The sequence below is a fragment of the Epinephelus lanceolatus genome, chromosome 8, assembly GCF_041903045.1.
Source record: "Epinephelus lanceolatus isolate andai-2023 chromosome 8, ASM4190304v1, whole genome shotgun sequence".
Lineage (NCBI taxonomy): Eukaryota > Metazoa > Chordata > Actinopteri > Perciformes > Serranidae > Epinephelus > Epinephelus lanceolatus.
Window position 1 is genome coordinate 22,294,312 of NC_135741.1, and position 23,618 is coordinate 22,317,929.

Genomic DNA, 23,618 nt, shown 5'->3' on the forward strand with positions numbered 1-23,618 from the left:
TTTTGTAGTAAAGCTGCTGATGTGACAATGTTGTGGACAGTGTTTAATATCTTTAAATATTATAAAACTGTATCCTAGTCAGGGTGAATTGAAAGCAAGCAGCATTTTACATGAAGAAGGCTACTCAATGCTAAACTGGCTCCTGAAACCTGGCATCTCTTAGTCTTCACAAGTGAACCAGTATTAAGTGTGTTAAGCCATCCGGATTGGAGCCTTTGGCGGGAAGGTTCTGGCCCGCGGCCGTATGTTTAACAACCCTGATTAAGATATTTTTAGAGCTAAAACTATCATGTGTTTCACAAAAAAAGCTCAGAGGAATATTCTGTGTAGAAGAAATGTTTTGTTTTTCTTCTCGGTTATCCTGGTAATCATCTAATGAAACCTCAGATGTATCTTGCGACCCCTTTGTGGGGTCCTGACCCAAGCGTTAAGAACTGGTGATTGTGGTTTTCCACCAGGGATCCGGGGACCTATCAATTTAGGGGTCATGGATCCGAAAAAGCTTGAAAACACTGAGAAGAGATACAACAAAGATTGACTTACAGAGCTCTCAGAGAGGTGAGCTGCTGGAAGGTGCTGGACTCTATCCTCCTGATTTTGTTATGCTGTAGCCCTCTGTTGAGAAACACACAAACAGGCATACATTAGGGCAGTGTGAAAGGTGCAGGAAACGTGATACAAATATGATTTTGCCACAGATGTGTATGCAGTTGTGCTGGGGGGCGGTTGAACTCACATCTCTTGCAGTGCGGAGCAGTGGTAAAAGCTGGGCAGATCCTCGATCTGGTTGTAAGACAGCTCCCTACAACAATACACAAAGCACACACACGGAGCACACATAAACACAGTGACCAGCTGTGGATTTATAGCGTGGGAAATTATGGGGGTGACAGGATTATTTGAGTGAACAGTCGGCTCTGTGAGCAAGGCGATATAGCAGGACAATAATTTTTTGGGGGGTGGTTGGTGATTGGATTTCATAGCACAGAGATTGTACACCAAATGATTGCTTGGGGGCACAGCTTTCCACAGTTGGGTTTTGTGTATCACTTTTTGGTACCTCTCACTCCCCTTCGCATGTGTGTGTGTGTGTGTGTGTGTGTGTGTGTGTGTGTGTGTGTGTGTGTACTCACAGCACTCTGAGGCGAGGCAGCTGCTCACATAGATCCAGAGGGAGAGCTGAGAGACCGGCCCGAGTCAGCGTCCTATAGAGAAAAGGAGAATCCTCTGATCATTGTTGAAGTGCGAGCAAGCGAAAGGATCCCCCAGTCCTGTGAGTCTAACTTGGTCAGACAGGGAGCTGTGTAGGTTCGCCAAACCTGTCACCGGCTGGCATAACTAGCCCTATCCATCCTCTGAGTGTCCTGTTCTGTCCCTTTCTCTCCTAGAATCCTTAAACACACACGTTCTCTCTTATTTTCTCCTGCTTATCCTTATCTCTCTCCAATCTTTGTCTCTCATGTATTTGGACACGCAGGATCCTCAAACCTCAGCGTCTTTTTTACATTCTTTGTTGTTGTATGTGGCATAGCAGCACTAGATGATATAATACTATGCATGTGTGTGGTGGTGGTGTGTGTGTGTGTTTGGGGATAAAGGAGGCACTCACAAAATTTCCAGGCTGGTGGTTCCTTTCAAATCAGGAAACTCTTGAATCTGGGTTGCCCCGTTAAGGGAGCTGCAACACAGGGAGAAAAGAGTCAGAAAACTCTCTTTCTTTCCCCTTTCTCCACCTCTCTCTCTCTCACACACACACACACACACACAGACCTTGTCTAACAGCTCATTTCAGCCATCAAACTTTTCCTCCAACATCAACACAGGCTGTTTTGGCTGTCTCACAAGACATCATAAGTCACACCATTCAACATGTTCTTACAACACACTCTCTCTTACCACATCAGCACAGCGCACAGCAATACGCTAACACAACATCATTCAGTAGGCCATTACACATGTCCACTCAACTCTCACTGCTAGGGACAGAGGATGATTTAAACAGTGTTTGGGCTAACTGACTGGAATGGTTTCTACTGACCGCAATACTCACAGTGTGTGCAGCTTAGGTAAAAACTGGAAAGCGGATTTTCCCACAAACTGGATGGGGTTTTCATAGAAATGACTGCGAGACAGAAAAAGAAAAATTGCTTTGGACATATTCTGATTAATTTGTTTTTGGGAATGAGTCGTGCCGTACATGATGTTGACATGAAATAGCAATTATGTGTTTATCTAATACAGTATGTGCACATTGTAGTATTAAGCTCACATGGTTTGGAGCTGAGGGTTTCCCACAAAGGCCCTCTCAGGGATTGCTTTGATATTGTTGTTATGGAAGCCCCTGCAAATATAAAAACATACTGTTAGTCAGACAGTTTATCAATATGTTTCTGATTTTGTGTGTGTGAGTGTGTGTGTTTGGAGGAGCGAGAGTCAAGTCATATGTCCTCATGTTGCACCTGCCATTGCACAGCTGAAAAACATTTTTGGATAAATGAGATGTAAACACGCACACATACGCTGTATCTGTGTCACATATGCGCGCGGCGGAACATCTGCTGAAGCCGAGGGAAAACATGGTTTGTTTGTGTGTGCGTGCGTGCGCGTCTGTGTGTATGTGCAGGCGAGCGGGTGCGTGGGTGTGGAGCCAGCACCTGCTTAGGGCGAGAGAGATTGTATCCGAGTGCCACATTAAAATCACTTAACGGGATTACTTGGGATAACGCAACCATGATAGTCATGTCGGGCAGGTGTGTTTTTGTGTGTGTGTGTACTCACAGTTCCTGAAGCTTACTCAGTGTCCTGATGGCCACAGGGAACTCCTGCAGATCATTGTAGTTTAAATCCCTGAGAGAGACACAGTACGATAAACAGTCATGATTGAATAATATATTGAAACATTCCAAGTCCAAGGCATGATGGAGGTTTTTATTTCGCTGCAATCATAATTCAACCATATATGATATTCTGTGTTTCCGTGTGTGAGAAAGTGTGCCTGATTGCATATGTATGTACAGCCGCTTCCTCTGCACTCGGAGAGGCTGACAGCTGTAGAGTGTGAAGTTTGGATTTGACCTTTGACCTTTGCTGCTCTGACCTGATTATTTAGGTCTGTCTCTGATTAGTTTCCAAGGCAACGCTGGATCAAAACAACCGTTGCTACAGTATAGTTGACACAGCTCAGACGCAGGTGGCAGGAAAAGAGGTTTTACTGTACATCCTGTAGATGTGCTTGTGTACATGGGAAAAGTTTGTAGTGTGCATGTGTGTACAGCCCCAATTCCAAAAGAGTTGAGACAATGTACAAACCGTGACTAAAGTAGTTTAAATGTCCCTTCCAACCTGTATTCAATTGAAAACACTTCAAAGAGTGGATATGTAATGTTTAAACTAGCTGGCCTCTAGTGTCGTTAGACATTGATATTTGGTTAAATTTAGGTTGTGACATTGGCTGACCCAAAGTGTCGCACACTCTGGCTCTATATGCATTTCTTTTATTTTGATGATGTTTCAGTCTTTGGGCTTTCTTCAACATCATCAACATTATAACTTCAAGAAGGCCCAAAGGCTGAAACGTCATCAAAATAAAAGAAGTGCATACGGAGCCAGAGTGTGCGACACTTGTTTTCTACAATCAAGACTATATCTCATGTCACTGCCAATTCATTGTAGAATACTTTGTTGGTTTTAAGTTGTTTTGTTAAGTAACCAAAATCTAATGTCTTCCATATGTCATCTTGACGTAGAATAACAACATTTCGTTGTAAGGTAGAGACCAAAACTCAATATCTGCAAAATGTCATCATGCTAATGTCCAGAAAACATGAACTTCTATCGTCGTTAGACATTAAAAACATTGTCAGCGTGATTTTCATTCCAGCCAAAATTCAAGGTGTGTCCGACAAGGTGCATCTTTCTAGCGTCATATTAACGTCCAGTGCTGGCTTGAGTACTGTCTTTTGTAAATCTACACTCATAAATTTGATGCCTGCAACACAAAAAAAAAGTTGGCACAGGGGCATGTTTACCGCCATGTTTCATCACCTTTTCTTTTAACAACACTCACTAAGCATTTGGGAACTGAGGACACTAATTGTTGACGGTTTGAAAGTGAAATTTCTTTCCAAAGATTCGGAAGCAGGCGCCCCCAAATCTTCAAGATTGAATGACTCTCTGTGTGGAAGAATGGGCTATAATTCCTGTTTGAACACTGCGAGACAGAAGTTTCTTCATACACAAAGCGTCTTGAAGCTGGCATCATAAACAAAGGCTTCTCCAGGTATTAAATACATTTCAATAAGCGTGCTCAATACTAATACTTTTTTTTCTCTGTTATTCTACGTTATTGCACATAAATTTAATGGATTGAAATGTTACGATTTCTTTCTCTGTGTAGTTTATCAATGTCTGGTCTAAATTTCACTTAAGAAACAATTGTTGAACACTTATTTCCCCTACTGTGTGTCGAGAAGCATTTGCAAATCACTTCATTCTGTTTTTTTTTAATCAGGGTTGAATGTACATATTTTTATATTAAGACATGTGCCTCCGTATGCGTGCTGTCTTTGAAGATTCCTCGCCATCCAGGTCAAAGGATATCTAAAACTACTAAGTCATAGTCGACTGGGTTTGTTTTTATTCTTTTCAAGTATAAGACAGCAAAAATGCCTTTGATGAAGTACTTGTAGATATGTATGTGTGTTTTTCCCCCAAGTATCAGTGGATGTTGTGAAATGTTTGTCTGTCTGTGTCTACTCCGTCTTGTTTGCATATGCAGTTACGTTTTCCAGCAGTCCTCTGGACGGCTCCTCGTAGTAATGATTTTATAATACACACTAGGGGCTGGGGAGGGTTGTGGTGATGCAGATGGTCTCTCGTATTTCTCATAAGCGAGGCCGCTGTGAGAGATTAACCCCTCATACCAGCGCAATCCCCACGTCAATGACACCTGTCATCTTATCCCGCTGAATCATCTGTCTCTCCTCGCTGCTGACGGCCCAAACATTTTAACACACACTATTCTGGTCCAGAGAGCTCCATCCCTCTTTTTCTCATTCTCTAGTTTCCCTTCATCCCGTTAAGCACGGCTCCCTTGACTTACACCCTGTTCCCTCACATTTCCCAGCATGGATAATGGCTTTTAAGTTGAGTGTTAAGCTGGCCATACACTTGTGAGTGCACAGGCAGAAGTACTTGCTCATTCTGCGCTCACACACACACACACGTGCCCACACACATGCTTGTAAAAAGAAATGCATAATTTTTTACTCTTCAACAGGTTGTTAAGCAAACGTGCCAGAAACTGTGTTTTCATCAGACCACCGTGACTTTTTTGCAGGAGACACAGTTGTGCTGTCTCCATTTCTCTCGCTTTTTCTTCTCTACCTCTTTTTCATGAGGCTGTGTCAGTTTCCTGCGGTTTCCATATTGGTGTGTGGTTAGGATCCAGTTATCGAAGCTACGGCACGTACACTCAAACAACTCTCCTGCAGCCCCGCCGAGCCATACTTGACCTCGGCGCTGCTTAGCAATTACTTTTACAAAACACAGACAAATCTGTTGATGTTACTTCAAGGTAATCAAAGAGGAACTTTTCATCTTCACATTCCTATCCTTCGTTGGCTGGTTGTGGTTTTTGAGAAACGTTCAAGCACCTGCTGAAATTACCAGGACATTAATCATTATGACTTTGTGATTTAGCGCTGCGCTTCATTATTCTTTGGCACACTTGGTATATAAGATTTATAAAACACATTAACTTCAGGGGTTCCAGCACCAAACACAGAAAGAACCAAGGCTGGAGTCAGATGCAGAATGCGAGTAAAAATCATTATATTCAGGCAGTTCTTCACATATCTCCGAGTTATTCTAAGGCTTTGTGGGAAAGGCTGCCGTACAAAATGAATGTTGATGCTTGCTGATACTTTGTCATCATAAAGCCGGCATCTATGTTTGGGGAAACAGAGGAGGTACTCATTTGGGCTTATGAAATGAAATCACTTCAGGCTGCGTGCATGTGAGTGTATGTGAGAAAGTGAAAATATGTTGCGTTTAATTTGTAATTGTAACCTCTGTCCAAAAAGCACGTGTGCATGCCTGTGTGTGTCTGTGATTGGGTGTGTGATACTCACAGTGTCTCCAGACTGTGTAAACCTTCAAAACATCTCGCGCCCATGCTCTGGATCTGGTTGTTATGAAGATGTCTGGAAAAGGGCCACAAATATTTTTCAACAAATCAAAAATTGCTTTCTCAAAAACGTTTCCACACTGCAATCATCACCGCCCTGTTCTGAGACGACGGAACAAATCATTTCCCTTGTAAGTTGAGACACCCGCGCTCAGGAGAGTTTTTAAGTAAACAAATCAAGATGTCACTTACAGTACGACAAGGGCGGAGAGGTTGGTGAACGCGTAATCAGGGATGTGTGTGATCTGGTTGAGGGCCAGCGTCATGGCCTGCAGGGAGGGCAGAGAGTCCAGCGCCGTCACTGGGATTTCTGTCAGGGAGTTGTCGTCCAGCCACAGGTGTCTTAGGGCGCGAACCCCTCTGAAGGCCCCAGCCGGAACCTCAGACAACAGGTTCGCATCAAGACGCCTGGAGGGTGAGAGGAACTGAGCTTAGCGAGATAATCATCGTGTCTAAGTACAGTATGTTTGCTTATGTGCAAGTGTATCCGTGCTTGTGCGTGCATTAGCGGCTGTGTGTCGTGGCAATGAAACACTTTGGCTTACAGGAAGGTTATTATGAGAATTACACATCTTTTATTCTCCTCCTTTCATCTTCGCTGCAGCGTCTTAGAAGCTCCTCATTATGATTTATTCCCATGCTAAATAAGCCATGTCTGGCTTTACCAGCACAGACACGTATGAAATGTAAGATGAGAAATACAAACGTGTAGGAACAGTCATGACGGGCCTGTTTTATTCAACCTCATTTTATTTATGTTGTGTAAAACCGACTTTCCTCAATGCCTGGAAAAGTGGAAAGATGGAAAGAGGGAGGAACAGTTAAAGCCGCATCTTCAGCTGTTCCTCCCTCCTTCACTCTTTCCATTGGCGTCCTGCTGTCGCCATCAGTCTTTGACATCCAAACACAACACCGGACACGCACATTATGCTCTCACACATGCAGTACTATCTCTTCAACCATATCAAACCTAACAAACCTTTGTCCCCTCTCCGTCGGTGTCCTCATCCCACAGGCGATAAGTATGGACTGTGACACACACCCCCCACCTAAATACACACATGCTCGCACACTGTCCATAGTGATGAATGATCCCCTCAGGGCAGAGTTGACAAGCTGAGACCACTTCCTCTCGCTATTCTTCTTTCTTTGGCCCTTCACACTCATTCATTAATCTCCTTTCTCTCCCTCCAGGCCCCTCTCAGACTCACATTTTGTTTCTTACATCTTCATTGATGACCTCCCAGCCGCCGCAAACCCCTTTGCGTCTCACTCCTTAACTCTTGTTCGTCTTTCAAACATCCTCCCTTATCAATCTTCCACTGTGGTTCTTTGATTCTGGCGCTGCGGCTCCTCCTCAGAGGCTTTACCAAACAAACAACATCATCAAAGTGAAATCTGAACTTGAACTCTGAACTCTGGGCTTTTCTCCCCAGGGAAATTTTCCATCAGGAGAGGCAACTGTATACACTGGCAGATGCTCACACACAGGCACACGGGGGGAACACCCTCCAGCATCCATGGAAATACACACGAATGTGTGTACGCGCACGAGCAAACAGCTTCAAGAAATTTTCATCTTGCCTACTTCCCGAGCGCACATTTTCCTCGGTGCTAAACATCGTCCTTGTGCATCCTGTGCACTCCAACTGAGGACATTGTTTGTCCCTGACCCAAATCACAGGATGAAAGCTACGGAAGACCCTTCAACTCTCTGGTTTGTTCTCCAGGGCAAAATAATAATTGCTCCTCTGGGTGGACCTGCCAGGTCTCCAGAAGGTCCAGACAGAACCTGGAATGTTCCACAGAAGCCAATAAAGCAGCAACTATTTCCTGTCCATCACATCAAAGTCTGAGGTACGATTATGGGCGAGAGAAATAGAGACAGAAAGAGAAAGCTCTCTTAAATGATCCAGGAGATCTGTTGACCTGCCTCCTCTGGTTCAATTCTCCAGATGGCCAACATTTTATGCAACGAGGAACTTGAAGCAGCACGTTGCGCTGCCATCGAGGCAAATCTATAAAAACAGGTTGATTAATGTGGCTTGTGGAACTCATCGGTGGTGATTACGTTGCTTAACCTGTGGGTTGGGACCCAAAACACCGTCTGTCTCCTCATGATGGCACTGAGCTAAATAACAACACTCGACACCGTGTGGTGTAATTATCTCAATTCAAACGGTGAGACAAATTTCTTGACTCAGCTTAAGTTCACTGCTGACAAAAGGCTTCGTGTACGAGATTAAGACATGATTTATTTTAGATCAAAGCCTCCTTTATACATTTATACTGACTCAAAACCCGTGTGCTGTCTCAGATGCTGTCTCTCTTTCTTTTTACCTGGTGTGTTTAATGTCAGTGAGAGGCGCCGACAAGCTTCACTCTCCAAAGCCTTTCCAGTAATCTTTCTCCACTGGGCTTATCATTACTGTAATGACAAGGTGCGTCTCTATACACTGACTCTGCGTGTGTGTGTGTGTGTGTGTGTGTGTGTTTCATTACTTGAGAGCATCTCTATGTAAAGAAACTGAGACCACACACACATGCACATAGACGGAAAACAGACAGAGACATCATCATGGAGTTAGACACACACTCACACAGGGCCAGCCTGAGCCATAGTGGCTGTTTGTAGGTACAGTATGTGTGTGAGTGTGTGCAGGCTTGGTGACTGTGTTGAGGGAGAGCAGGCCTGCTTAATACCAGACAGGGAAACATTGTAGGTGGTAGAGAGGAGTTACATGTGCACGCCCCTCCCATGTTACAACTCCAGCAATTTCAGCGTGCGATGACGGAAATGGCTTTATGGATATTTACAAAGAATTATTAATTTGGAAAGCGGGGATGTGGAGTACGTGTGCGGTACGTCGGGAGAGGGGTGAGGAATTACAGATGAGGTGGTCCACGTGCACCCGCCCAAACACTCACACACATACACACGTACGCTGACCCCCACAGATGAGACAATTATGCCACCAAACACTCTCATTAGCCATGGGGATAGCAGTGTGGGTGGTGGGAGAAGAACGGAGGAGAGGAGCAGAGGAGGAAGAGAGGGGGAATTGATGGAAAATGGGGTTGTTTCACAGCTCATTGGAGATGCTCTCTCTGGCCTGCAGTGTCTGCTGTTTCCCTCATGGCTTCCAGATGCTACCATGAACTGCACTGACACAGTGACTCCTACCGTCAGGCAGCACAGCGCTGAACGCAGAGCTATTGGGCTACGGTCTGTAATATGTCAGCGGTACTCTATACCTGCACTGCGGTTAGAGCTGAGATGTGTGGGTGGGTGGCCAGGGGATATTTCATTCCCTGCTAGATGAGGTAGAGTAGCATGATTAGTGTGTGTGTGTGTGTGTGTGTGTGTGTGTGTATGTGTGTGTGAGAGAGAGACTCACAGGGACAGAAGGTTGGGTAGGTCCCATGGAGCATCATCAGGAAGTCTCTCTAGCTGGTTGTTTTGCAGCATCCTGAAAGTGACAGGTTACAGGTTATAGGTCTTCACGTGATAGAGTGTACGTGGTGTGCGTGAGGGCACATAAAGCAGAGCAAATAATTCCATTGCAAGGGAAATCTGACACAAGAAGGAAAGGGCCAGTGAAAGCTTGAAGAGAAGCAGAGAATGAAGGGTAGAAGAAAAGAGGAAGAGAAGCTCCTTGGGTGGGCTGCTGATGTCATTCTTAGAGGAATGGAGCAAAAAGCGAGGAGGAAGTGGGGAGCAAACAATATCCCTCTCTCTTTCCTCTCCCTCCCTCACTTTTTCTCTGTCTTTCTCTCGCTCGTTCTTTAAAGTTTTTATCGTGAGCAGTCGTCTGACGAGGCGAATAGTCTCCGGTGTGTCGCTCTCAGCGGTGGCGCTGTGCCTTTATTGTGGCATCGTGGTGCCTCAATAATCAGTCTTTGTTAGTCTGCGAGCGTAACGCACGCAGTTATACATTTTAGCTTACAGTAAGGTTTTTATAGTGTAACAATTCAGTATCTTCTCTTGCCAGGAATTAGACATTTTTTGGGGTATCCTGTGTGTCTCAAAGCATTTTTGCCATATTTATTTACATAGCTCAATGTGTCACATGCTTTCGTAGTGCAGTGTATTTCACAATAGTCTTCTGTGTAAGATACAGTGATTGCTTCAGTGTAGAAAAACTGCTGCTAAGGTTTTCAGAGGATCAGGGGAATGTTTCCACTGGGATGATGATGCCATGATAAATACATCGAATTGAGTCTTTTCCTGTTTCAAAGAAATTCCCTACGGGGAGCTTCGCTGTACTCCACTCTGGGTTCATAACCTTCTGTGTGTGTGTGTGTGTGTGTGTGTGTGTGTGTGTGTGTGCATGTGTGTGTCTGAGAGGGAGAGAGAGACTGCAGGAACCTTGCGGTTACCCTACACAAGGTCAGCGGTCCATTTGTGTTTGACATGGCCTGACTTTAACTAATATATTGAGGAAGGAAACCAACAGCTCACCTGCTCTGAGGTCAAAGAGACCATCCAAAGTTTGCTAGGGTGTTGTAGTGTGAAGCATGAATGCTTGCAGACGTGTATGAATTCAGGATGTGTGTGTCCTTCTACAGTAATGACATAATAGCTCAGGATTCATGGCTGGTTCCCTCATTCTGTCTCGATGAGTTTCACAACACAAGGTGAAAGAAGATCAACTTGTGCGCCTGGTAATCCCCCAGATTCCCTCAAATTACAAACCACAATTCTCTAGCTAAGTTTATATTCTGTGGCAGGGCTTCTCAAACTTTTCTCAGCATGGGTCCAAAAGGAATTGAGTCGGTTGCCAAGGCTCATGAAAACCTCCTTAATACCCTTGTCTCGCACCCAGTAGAAATATGGCAGCAACTCATTAGATGCCGCGATCACAAGTCAGAGAGAGCCATGGTTTTATGGCTGCTTTGCACTTTTTTGTGATTTAATACTTCACGGCAGCGCTAACAGTTGGTGGCCATGGATCATAAGGATATGAACACAATATGAGAAATGGGGTATTGAGAGAGCGGCTTTGAATGGCGTTTTTTAAGTGATTTTTTTTTTTTTTTTTTTTTTGTCACTTTATGTAATCTCAGTGGGTGGTGTGACTGGGAGGTCCTTGCATTACACCTGTGTGAGTGTGTGTGTCTGTGTGTGTGCGCATGCTTGCAACTGAAACAGGGCTTGTTTGGGAATGAAGGAACCAGCCCATAAACTTTAACTACAGTTAATGATGCGTGGCCTGTGTGTTTTATTCAAGGCGGGAGCACAACTCTATCCCCCCACAATGCTGCAGTGGAACAACCCACCTGGGAACGAGGACTGAACCACCAGAGTGCAATAGGGCAGGTGGGTGGAGGAGGTTACTTACAGAACTTTGAGGTTGTGGAGACCCTGGAGAGCGTGGCCTGAGATATACCTCAGTTGATTCCCTGAGATACGCCTAGGAGAGAAACACGAAGATCAAAAAGGGGGAAAGCAAAATATTAAAGTGAAAAATGAAATATAAGCACACACAAAAGAATTTACAAGTCTCAAAAGACAATTTTTGCATTCGCTTTATTCTACGTTTTTGGATTGAGCTGTGATATGACTTCATCCTCGAGTTCCTGCTTTGGGGTTACTGCCGGGGCACTATGCAAATAACAATATTCGATTCCCTTCAATGTGGTTGCTATTGGCCTGAAGCACACCCTGAAACCTTAACCAATCCTGGGAGCGCTGATGAGTGAGTATAGACTGAATTGAATGAGACTGAGATTGGGTCAACAAGTGCAGCCTGAAAGTATATTTGCTTGTGAGCATGTGGGTGTGTTTATGTACGTGCGTATATAGTAAGGTGTATACCATATATGCGAACATGTGTGTGTGCGGTGCGAATGCGTGCGCTATTTTCCATGTCCTTGAGGTAAATTGGGCCCATTCTGAGGGGCCTTGAGGACAGCGAGGGAGAGAAACCACACACATTCACACAAGCAATCCAATCAGTTTGTTTATCAAACACAGCACCTAATGGTCATTTGTGAGTGTGTATAAGATGTCCAAATAAATAACATTCAGTCCAACAGAGTAACTCTCAAGGTCACGAGCTGGAAGCACACTTTAAACACAGATTTGGTCTTCACAGCTCGAGACCACCCACTTTTATTAAACACACACGCACACGTTAAAAGTTACTCATTGGCATCCTCCTGCTCACACCGTTGCTCCACAGGTGACATTTGCCTGACATTTGAGTTTATGCTAAGCAGCCTGCCTCTGGCTGAGTTGTTCCATTAGTGCGGGGATACTGAAATATTGATATAGCACTCTGCCTGCCTTTCCAAGCCACTATCATCCAGATGGTAATGGACGAGAGCTCGCAGCAAACTCCCTCTGACATCTGATACTCATGTCAACATGTCTCAGTCTTATTACTGTGCAGTGGCAAACCACACAACCCCATCCGTGCCTGCCAAATCTCACACTCAGCCCAGTTTAGAACTCATGTAGAACTCGTATTTATCAACACAAGCACACACACGCACATGCACGTAGACGCACGCCCACATCGGCGAACTAGAATGCAAAATGGACTGATTGTTATCCAAGCTATTGTGGTGCCATTTAGTCATGCCTCTCAAACCACAGTCAAAACTCATTCAAGCAGACTTTGACTGTGTCACATGAAGTCTCAATATAGATTTCACAGACATAGAAGGCGCAGATGGCAATGAGTCAGTGACTGCAGCTCTTTGACCCCACAAATTCTAATTTTCATTCTTATTCAAAGATAAAGGAGTTCAATTTGCTCTCAGATCTGATTTTAACTCTGTATACTGCTCATTTGTTGTCCCGCAGAGGACGATAGGTCTGCTACTTCAATACCATTTCAGTTTCCGCTATTGCACAAGCTGGTCACCGGGGACCATTTCAATAGCTACTTTTCCAGAGGTAACTGTTTCAATAGGCCTTGCTGAGGTCCTGACACCAGTAAAATAGATCTAAGCCTATTTCTGCAAAGACCCCTAAGTGCCTTGTTTTGGGTCCTGTTCAAGCGCAGTGATTAGTTACAGGCGCGTTGGACGGAAAAAAGATATAGGTAGCACCAAAGAAAAATAAATGTCTTTTCAGTGGGGGGATGAGGAGGCGCAGTAATTTAGAGTTTTAGAAAACAAACATTGTAGTTAAGGCCATGGTATGATGTGCATGTCCTACTGCCAACCAGCCTTTCTCTATTAGCTGCACCATTGGAGCCAAAACAGCATTAGAGTGGAATCATGCTTTTTTGCCGACTTCATTTGTCAAATGGATAATTATGTCTAAAGTGAAGATGGATATTGAAAAAGGAAAGAAATGTTCAGACATTCTTGATAGACATCAACAGAACACCGGCAGTTGCCACTGACCAACTGTTTCCATGATATCAGTGTGTGTATTTATGTGTGTACGTGTGTGTAAATGATCGTACGTATGAGTGAATGTTCCGCACTTAGCCTCCTAGTCGTTCCACATCAATCTCATTCTAAAGAAAGGCGCCTTGCTCTTGTCAAACCATGGCTCCGACCGTTTTTTCTTTTAATTTGATTTGGGGATGGTTAGAATTTTTCTTGGCCCCCAGGCTGCGTTGATAAAAAAATTCCACCTCAGCATAATTCAGCCCTATTGACGTGATTCATAGATAAAATAACAGAGGCCAGTGTGTAGTTCAAAACGTATGGGAGAGAAGTGGGAGGGGTGCTGGTAGCAAAGGTGAGACCACCCTGCTATCAGAGCTGATCAGTGAGGGCGTCACTGAAGCATACCAACTGCTGATTATCCTATGTATCACCATGTCCTATTGCCTCACAACAATAAACAAAAAGACAGAATAAAAGACCTAGACGGCAAAGACAGCATCATATTTCGGGATGCTATCTCAGTTAGTGATAGGACACCATAGTGGCAGCATGGATAGTTGATAGGAGTCGATGATGAAAGAAGAAGGTGAGGATAAACAGGTCTTATCAAGTAGAGGGCGGTGTGTGTATGTGTGTGGGTGTGTTTTTAAGTACATACGCATGTATGACCTTTTGTCCCCCCAGTCCATCAATAGAAATGTTATCCCTCCTTCTGTTCAGAGGTCCAGCCTCAGGGTCAACCACTTAACCTGGCGTTAACCTCTGAAATTACTGGAGTAAAATATAGACATGTGGAAAACAGTGTGAGAGGGTGTGTGTGGGTACGTGTTTGTAGGAGAGAAGAAGAGAGAAGAGAGAAGGAGACAAGCAGACAAAAACCAGTGTTGGCAACGCTAAAAGGAAAAGTTTTAATTGACCCAGATAGTCCCAGCTGTGTGGTGCACCTGGAGTATCAAGACAGCCAATAGAGTAAACCCTTAACCCTCACCTGCATTACACTCCTGGTCTATCAGCAGACAATCTTATCACCAAGAAGAGGACAAGTAGGGCAGCGCTTGGCCTCCACTCACCACTTCTCTCCTACTGCATCTTGGTTTCATTTTTGTGATAGTGGCAGAGCACCTGAGAGCACTCTCACAGGGCTGGGTGGAGATTCCAGAGTCTCAGTCTTGAGCTGATCACAGGCGTTAGCACCATATTCCACGCACTTTCACTTAAAGGGACAGTCCACTCAAAATTAATAATAGATATTTTTCCTCTTTCTTGTAATTCTGTTTATCAATATACATTGTTTTGGTGTGAGTTTCCAAGGGTAGGAGATATTGGTGGTAGAGATGTCTACCTCTCCTGAATATAATGGAACTAAATGGCACTCGGCTTGTGGTGCTCAAAGTACCCCAAAAAAGAAAATCCTGACCTGAATCCTGACCCTGTTGCTCAAGATAATCCACAGACCTTGTTGTGAGCCATTTCATATAGGAACAATTTTCTTTCTAACAAACTACATCCGCAAACTATATCATAGCGTTCATCATGGACAAGAAGTTTGTGACAGTGTGAGATGTAAACATTTGTGGTGTCCTTCTTGGCTGAGCTGTAGCATTAGCTAGCTATGTGGCGCTAGGTCAGCTAGCAGTAGATGCAGGCTTCCTTATGCATGGTTATATGGTTGGTAGGTACAGTTTGATAGAAAGAAAATGGTTCCTACATGAAACTGCTCACAAAAAGATTTGTGGATTATCTTGAGTTACTGGGTCATGATTTCGAGAAAGAAAGATTGGAAAGATTTGTTCTTTTTTTTTTTTGTGCTTTTAGCGCCACAATCTTAGTGCTGTCTAGTTGCATTATATTGGAGATATCCCTGGGGCTGATATTTCCAACTCTGGGCACCTCACACCAAAACTGTCTAGATTCGATAAGTAACACTACAGGTTAGAGGACCAATATGTATTTCTGATTTTGGGGTGAGCTGTCTATTTAAGCTGGTAATATGAGACTGTCCTTGCCCAAAAAATGACACCACAGGTTGTTTGTACAAGCAGCTTATTACGACCCATATCTCTGTTTGGTGTAGGCAGCGACCTCTAGTGGCTGTAGTAATTATGACAGGAGCAAAGGAGAAAGTCAGGTGATGTATGTTAGGCTGACCAAACGTCCTCTTTTGCCCGGACATGTCCACTTTTCACGTCCCGTCCGGGGCATCTGGGTTTTTTTTTATAAACTGATGATAATGTCCGGTTTTCCGTGTGTTTGTGTGTGTGTGTTAGAGTGCAGCAATAGCCGCATATTTCTGTCCAAACCTGAACTGAGCCCGACATTATTTAATGACCAAAGCACTGAGTTTGTGTCACACAGTTGTTACGGTTACAGGCTATTTAACAGGCCGGGCGTGCGCCGTGGGTGCTCAGCAAAGAGGGAGACCTCCGTGTTTGAGATGGGAGCGGGAGGCGGGAGTTCTGATGCTTCCAGCGAAAGGAGAGGGAGAAATAAAACAAAATAAGATAAAATAGGAAAAACCTGTCTCCCTCTTTTATTTTATTTTCAGCGTTTAATCAAGGTGGAGGCGGGCGGCTGGAGGTCCGAGACTTCCAGCGAGGAGAGAGGTAGAAACAAACAGCCAATGTGTGTCTGTGTGTGTTATGTTCAGGTGTTGTCACGTAAATAATAGTGCCCAAGCAATAAACAGAACAGACGATAGGATTTTATTTATTTTTACACTACATTTTCACTGAAAGCTGACCGAATCCGACCCGAGCCCGAATACAATTTATAGCTACATTTTTGACTAAACCCGCCCGACCCGTCGGGTACCGTCGGGCTCGGATCGCCACACTCTAGTGTGTGTATGTGTCCCCTATTGGGGCCTATCTGAATTTCTGTCTTTGAGAGATATTATTTTGCAATATAACTGAATTTTCTATCCATACATATAAATTTTAAATACATTAAAATTATAAGGCATCTTTGAGTAAACTACGAGTATCATTTAAATAGGCTATGTCGTGGCCGGTCGAGTGTCCTCTTTTTTGGAAATCAAAATATGGTCACCCTATGTATGTGACAACCAAAAGTCAACACTGAGTTATTTTAAGTTATGCAATATCATTATGTTATGTTAAGTACTTAACATTATGTAAAGTGCATAATGTAACAATCCCCACCCATGATTTTTTGCTAAACCTAAACTAGCTGAAAGGGGCACTAATGTGGCAAACACTCCTGTGGGTCATGTTAGAGGGTAGGAACAAATGAGCACGTGGTCGTATGGGTTGGAGGACTTGTTTGGTAATAGTGTGGGTCAAAAGAGGCAAAGGGAAGAGTAATAGAGGGTTTTAAAAAATCCAGTGAGATTGTTTTTCCTGTCAGGTCACTTTGAGTGGGCTGATTTCACCTCTGCATTGAGTGATGGCTACAGATAATGATAAGATGAGCACGAGAGACTCGACCCAAACGGCTGATTATGACGGAAGTCAAAAGAAAAAGGCAGAGTGAAATCGGATCTCCGGAGGTACGAACCGCACGGACTTTGATACTGATGATAGGTGGAGAGCTCGGTCGCCTTCGAAAGTGGTTTTCAGGAAGGGCTTTTCGGGTGACAGTTCCCACAAAACCAACCTCTGCTAGTTCGAAGATGTAATTAGATCAGAAGTAGATAGTATATCTTTGATATTAAAGCGGAACATTTGGAGAGAGGGGATGTCTTTGATAAGTCAGGTAGATGAGTAACCAGTCTCGCAGTCTGCAGGCATTGCTGCCCTCTCATTAATCTATAGACATGCAGTCTGCCTCTCAGTCGCCTCTCTTCATGCTCCGTCTGACTGACAGTTGCGTGCAGGTTTGCGAGTTTGAATTAAGAGCAGATTCACTGATCAAAGCGCTAAATGAAGGTTTAATAAGAGGGATCTGAGATCAATAGAACAGGTTTTAGAAATAAGGAGTTACAGGTAGAGAAACGGCTGGAGGGAGGGGTGATTACTCTTATTATCAATATCAATACCGCAATGAATCAAAGGCAGGTTTGCTACCTGCTCGTGAATTAATTTAATCACCTCATTTGAGGTTCAAAGGGATTAGCTGTACGCACTTTGATACTATAGAGGTGAGAGCTGAGCGAGGAGATAAGAGGCAGCATGATACAGTTTATGAGCGGTGCTTCAGAAGGACAGTCTGTTTGTGGCTCATAAGATTTTATTCCCTCTCCTCCCCATAGTGTAAAACAGGATGAAAGCTGGACTCGTTGCCATAAGCTGATTTGTTTTGGTTTGTAAGAACGTGGAGAGGGCCAAAAAGGGAAAAAGTAGAAAAACTATCAAAGGCAGTGACTACAGCTTGCAATAGCCTGCAGTAAAATGGAGATTGGGGGCTGTAGAAATGAATCTGAGAGGAGGGAGATAGAGTGAGTGAGGGCAGACAGGGAGGTTGAGCCCAACATCAAACAATTTATCACTCTACCAGTCACAACATGCCTGGCCCTTGCCTCTCCCTGTGCTACCAACAAGTGCTATGGACCCACATCAAACGCTCTTGCTCTCAAACCGACCGTGTTTGTGTTTAGAGCCACGGTTTGTTTTTCCAAGCGCCATAACTTGTCGTAATTATAATGTGTTTACCATAACCTGCTATGCTTTATCTCGCTAAACCTCCACGACAGGAGTGTATGTCAGCAAAGTGCTTCTCCCTGCCTTGGAACATCATCGTCGTCTCAGCATGTTTCCAGAAATGGTCAGCAGGGCTATAAAAATTGGCTTTAGGGCAGGAACATCCTCCTTGGAAGAGTTACAAAGCAACAGAACGTCTCCATAAAGTGTCAGAACATGAGAGCGATACAGAGGAAGCAAGATCAACGGGGCTGTAAAACATTGGGAGGATTGTCTCTGGACAAACACTGCAGATGGAGCCGCATCCAAGACCCCCACCCCCTTTTTCCCCAACGCAGGCAAATGTCAGCATCAGTGTTCGGCATCACTTTGCGCTGTGTGGTTCTGATTATTACGCCATCAGCAATATCTGACCTTTACCGTTTTTATAACAGCAAAAAGTTCAGATCAGCCATTCGATACAGGACAATAAATCAAAGCCTTGAATTTAATTCTCCGGCTTCAAGGTGTCACAAAACTTCATTGCTTGGCCTCGTTTCTGCTCTTCAGATTCAAATTGACTGCAGCTCAAAGTCAACTGAATGGTCATCCAGCTAACCTTTTACTTTCATCATCATTAGCCTATGCTTCACAGGCTGCAGCTGCAAGAATTAGCAAAGAAAACAGCGGACTGTTCAAACACCCCATGCGCGCGCACACACACACACTGCGGGCTCCAGAAGTAAAAGAATCAGGTGAAGGCTGACATACACACACACATTCACACCCTAAGGGCACATCTGTGTGCAGCTTTTGTAAAACCGAGACTTAGCCGAGTTCTGCTGAGTGGTCAAATCAGATATCGGCCAGGTCGACTGAAAAAAAATGTTGAAGAAGTTTTGCTACGGCGTGTGTGCTTTCATCAGCCCTATGAGAGTGAAACCAATACCTTCTACTTTGTGAATTACTGACCAAATTGTGGCTGTAGCACAGAGTTTAAATGCTGAGGAATGTGGCACAGAGGCTGAGTGAAGTTCTTAGCCTTGTTTTTTATTTTTTTTAACATATTGTTTAATCTGTCACCAGCCAAGAAAAGTATAAAGAATCTTTTTCAGCATTTAACTTATTTAGTGTACTATATCGAAGCGTTGCTAATGATACCCAACTGTACCTATAGTTAATGTCATAAATCTTAGCTTGTTTCATTTTCCCTAAACCTGTCCTGACGTTCTCCTATAATGTGTTGTTTGTCTTGGCACAGGCTTGTGTCTACGTGTGTACTGCTCCTACTGAGCTATCCAGCTGAAACAAAGTCAAGGGGGGGGCAAGAAAGCAAGCGGCTTGGATGCTCAGCATAGAACCTGCCCTCCAAACACTTTAAGGACCATATATTCACTCTCTGAGTGGATATCGGGTTCCCTTTGCCTTCCTCTTTTGTGCCGCCATCTCGGGATCTACTCGTGTATCGCTGCAGGCAGTTTCTTGGTAGGAGAGATCAGAGGCAGGCCAGAGTCATCAATCCCCATCACTGAGGTCTGTGCATCTCAGCGGCTCAGGGAATGACTGCTTCTTGTGCGAGCCGTAATGATGATGGAGTTTTCTTAATTCAATGTGAGCTGAATGATTTTGTACTCACAGTTCTGATAACAGGTGCAGTCGGTGGAAGGCTCTGGGCTGGATCTCACTGATGTTGTTCATGCTCAGATCCCTAGAGAGAGAAAAAGGGGGAGCATCAGGATCAAAGTATCAATCAATGTATACCTTATCAATGTTCTGTCAAAGGTTCTCTGGACATGTACACGGTTTTCACATGACAATCAGTCATTGGGAATGGGGAGTAGTGCGCAGAGAGAGGTTAGAGGGTTAGGTAGAGAGGTTGGAGGACAAGAGGGAGGAGAGGGAGATGTAGAAGAGAAATTTTCCCCAATGAATCATTGTTGGGCAGCTGTAATTTCCTCCTCGTCCCAGTGACTCTTTCTCTTTTCCAGATGTCTCACTCTACCTTCTCTCAGATCTGACCCCTCAGTCTCCCTCCGTATCTCTCTCTCTCTCTCTCCTCTTCTTCTTCTTTTTTCCTCCTCAGGTTTCTCAGGAGACCACCTCCTTCCCTCTTTGTTCATGGTTGTAACATAGACACACTCCATTTCTCTGCCTCTCTGACACACAGTCTGACGTGAGAGGGTGTGCTGGAGGGTGAGTGTTGACGCAGCTGCGTTGCGGTCAAAGAGGGAGAGGCGCAGGATGCTCAAATACATGCATGCTCACACACACACATGTAACCTACTTTTTTAACACTTGGGATGGTATGAGGACAACTTTTGTGTCAGCCTCTGGTAGAAAACATACATAACCCTGTGGCCCCAGTCATGTAAGGTCATCACTTTGATAAACACAATGAAAGCAAGAAGGTGCTACGTCACCCCTTCTTTGCTTTCACAGCCCTTGGGGTCTCGCATGAGTCTTCAAGAGCAAGGCTTGCATGTGCGTGTGTGTCTATGTGTGTGTATGACACTAACCATTGCTCATAAAGCCAGACCACCGGGCTAGCAAGTGTAAACTGTGCTCTCAGAAGCCCTTTGCAGTTGGGAGTTTTGACACACTGGCTGTTTGTTTGTCAAGTCAGCCAAGCTGACGGGGGGCTGGATGGATCTATCCGCAGGCGTGATCTATATTCAGCTTCGGGGGTGATGTGGAAAAAACACTGCATGGCAATATTCTGGTTCAACAGTGTGGGGATTTGAGCAGCCTGTCATATTTTAGCAGTTGTGACAAGACAATTCAGTACACCAGGAGTCTGGTATCCTGTCAAGGATAACATTTCACATCAGGCGGCGGTCAGGATGTGGAGTCCCACTGTCACTTTGGGTGAGGAGGTGTGTTCTCACCATGTGATGAGCTTGCAGCTTCAACTGTGTTCTTTTGCTTTGAGGTTTTGCAGATCAGATCATTAGGATATGAAGCCTTTTCACAGCCTCTGCTGACACTGAATATTTTCCTTATGAAAGCGTAATATTGGCATGTTAGTATCCCATCATGGGAATTTCCTGTTACACATGCCCCCTCCCGGGAGGTCTGACTGCAGAGAGAGGGGTTCAAGGTGTTACTCGGGGACACGTAGGCAGGGTGGATGCTTTGGTTCGGTGTTGAGGGGAAAAATGGTTGATTCTCTACTTGCTTTAGTCTGTCACAGAACAACGTAGGGTGTAATCACAAGTTTCATTACAATATTATACCCATTTTTTAGGCAACAATTTGATATATGCTGATGTCACAAAGTCTGCCGTGATATGATTTCGATTTGATTCACTTCAGGGGCCTGCAAACATACAAGATGATATCACAAAAAAACCCTCACTGTCTTTTCCTTGTCTGCTTTCCGCTGTCTGCCTGATGCTAAGCCACTAACACTGTTTGAATAGGGCGTATCTTAAAAATGACAGTATGTGTATGTTTTCATTTTACATCAATGATGTTGAATTGTTGATAATTGAATTGATATAATCCAGATCGATTTATCACGACACCCCTGTTACTGATATTAAAGTCTTTGAATGTTTTGACGAGCCTCTCCCTGTATCATCTGCAGCTTGTGTTCTGCTAGGCCACCACAAACACAGGGGTGATATTAGACTCATTTATGCTGCTGAGAGTGGTTATGCGTGCTGGCAGCTGGATGTGGTAATGCACCATAAAAGGTAGCAATGGGCCAATAAAAGAGGAGAAGAAGAAGGCCGCGAGCCAGAGTAAATGATGCAGGTGTCCAAACATTCAGAGAAGGCTTTGCAAATATTTTAGGAGGTACAGGGCTTTAAAACAATCCCTCATCCTACCGACTGAGTTACACAGAGACTCCAGAGGTACACTTTTTGTCTTATTTCACAGGTGCTTTATTCTGTCATTCCAATTCTTCATGAGGTTGTCATATTTCAATTATTTCATGTCATTGTTTTCTGTTTCTGTTTTAATTAGTGCTTTTCAAAAGTACCAATGCATTGGAGCCCTGGAGGGGGACCAGGTCAAAAACACCTAATTCTGCCAATGCAGTTTTAAGAGATGGAACTATTTATTGAGTTCATGTTTTCCATAGGTCCTAATTTAAAGTACTGTGCACATTTGTGGGGAGTAGGGCACTCTGTCAGTCATTTTAAAGGAGAAAGACACTGACAACTGTCAATACTGCTCTTCCTTAAATAAGATGATGTTCAACTGTAACAACCCTTAATATTGATTATCAGGGTTTTTTTTTTCAGATAACATTAATTACACAATTAATAATGTTTGGAGAAGAATAAGTCAACATTTTGCTATGGTGGTTGTTTATTCATGGGGACCTCAGTTTGTCGTCCTTGTATTATAAATATATTGGTAAGATAAGAGTTGGTGATACGCACAGTGCAGTTTGGTGTGAAACACTGTATGTAGCCATATTTGCTTAAAATAAAAATTAAACTAGACATCTTTAAATATTATAGCATCATTATTTTGCCATAGAAGCGTTTCATCTTTTAACAGTTTATATTGAAAATCACAGTTACAAATTAATGACACATTTAAAATGTTTTAAGTTCACATCAGCTCCTTGAAATGTAATACAGCGCAAGTAATTACTTTTCCTAATAAGCACCGAGTAGAACAATTCAGTAAATGTAAGCAAGCGAACAAATAATGAGTAATTTATTACTTATTCCCCAGCGCTGTTGCTGGCCTACCAACTGAAGTACTTTGGTGATGTCATGTGAATTATAAACTTCTTGTTTGTCCCATTTTTGGCACAATCTGCTCAGGCTCCAGGCGGTAATTTGGGGAATGAATGCAACAAGTGTAATGCAGTACTGCTTGATTAAAGTCAGAGGTAAATATAAGTGATAACAAAGTTGCCATGGAGATGACACAGCCAGCAGTAACCGCAAACCAATTGACATAATCAAGACTGGGTGACATCACGTATAAGCACACGATCACCTCACGGGGCCTCGTGAACAATACACATACACACCTTAATCCTATTCATTGTCTGTGTACTAATATTCTTCTGAGAAAAATATTTATTGGAACATTCTGAGGGGATCATTAAAGCATAGCAACACACACACACACACACACACAGGCACACACATAAACACACACACATCACCCAGCTTCTGGGGATGCGCCCACGAATGGAGACAACTCTCCATTATCTGGTCCTGATTAAAGAAGCCATAAACAAACGTTGTGTGAAGTCCATAACAGCGGCCTCACTCAGACAGAATAAACATGCAGCAATGGAGAGAGAAAATGTTTAAAAATAAAGACACACAGTGGTGAGTCATGGGGAAAGGTTGAATGCAGCTCAGCTCCACTGTGCTCTCCAACGAGCTCATTGGGAAGCCGGAGAGAGAGAGAGACATTTCTGCTGTGCAGGCCAAGGCCTCCGCTGACAACTTGACGTATCGTTGGAAGGCGCTGCGCTATGGCTTGTTTTTAAAATCAAATAACAGCTGTGGCTTTTTTAAACCATGATA

General features: G+C 43.9%; 1 protein-coding gene across 1 annotated transcript in view; it reads right to left on the reverse strand.

Annotated features, from left to right (window-relative positions):
* The window catches only part of lgr6 (leucine-rich repeat containing G protein-coupled receptor 6), a 50,097-nt gene that overhangs the window by 7,464 nt on the left and 19,015 nt on the right, over positions 1-23,618 (reverse strand). Inside the window, exons 2-13 of the mRNA XM_078170008.1 lie at positions 19,751-19,822; positions 11,530-11,601; positions 9,586-9,657; positions 6,380-6,595; positions 6,132-6,203; positions 2,779-2,847; positions 2,270-2,341; positions 2,051-2,122; positions 1,610-1,678; positions 1,134-1,205; positions 737-802; positions 544-615 (exon numbers count right to left, since the gene is read on the reverse strand). Of these exons, the coding sequence (XP_078026134.1) occupies positions 544-615; positions 737-802; positions 1,134-1,205; positions 1,610-1,678; positions 2,051-2,122; positions 2,270-2,341; positions 2,779-2,847; positions 6,132-6,203; positions 6,380-6,595; positions 9,586-9,657; positions 11,530-11,601; positions 19,751-19,822 (996 nt within the window). The remainder of the gene's footprint in view (positions 1-543; positions 616-736; positions 803-1,133; positions 1,206-1,609; positions 1,679-2,050; positions 2,123-2,269; positions 2,342-2,778; positions 2,848-6,131; positions 6,204-6,379; positions 6,596-9,585; positions 9,658-11,529; positions 11,602-19,750; positions 19,823-23,618) is intronic.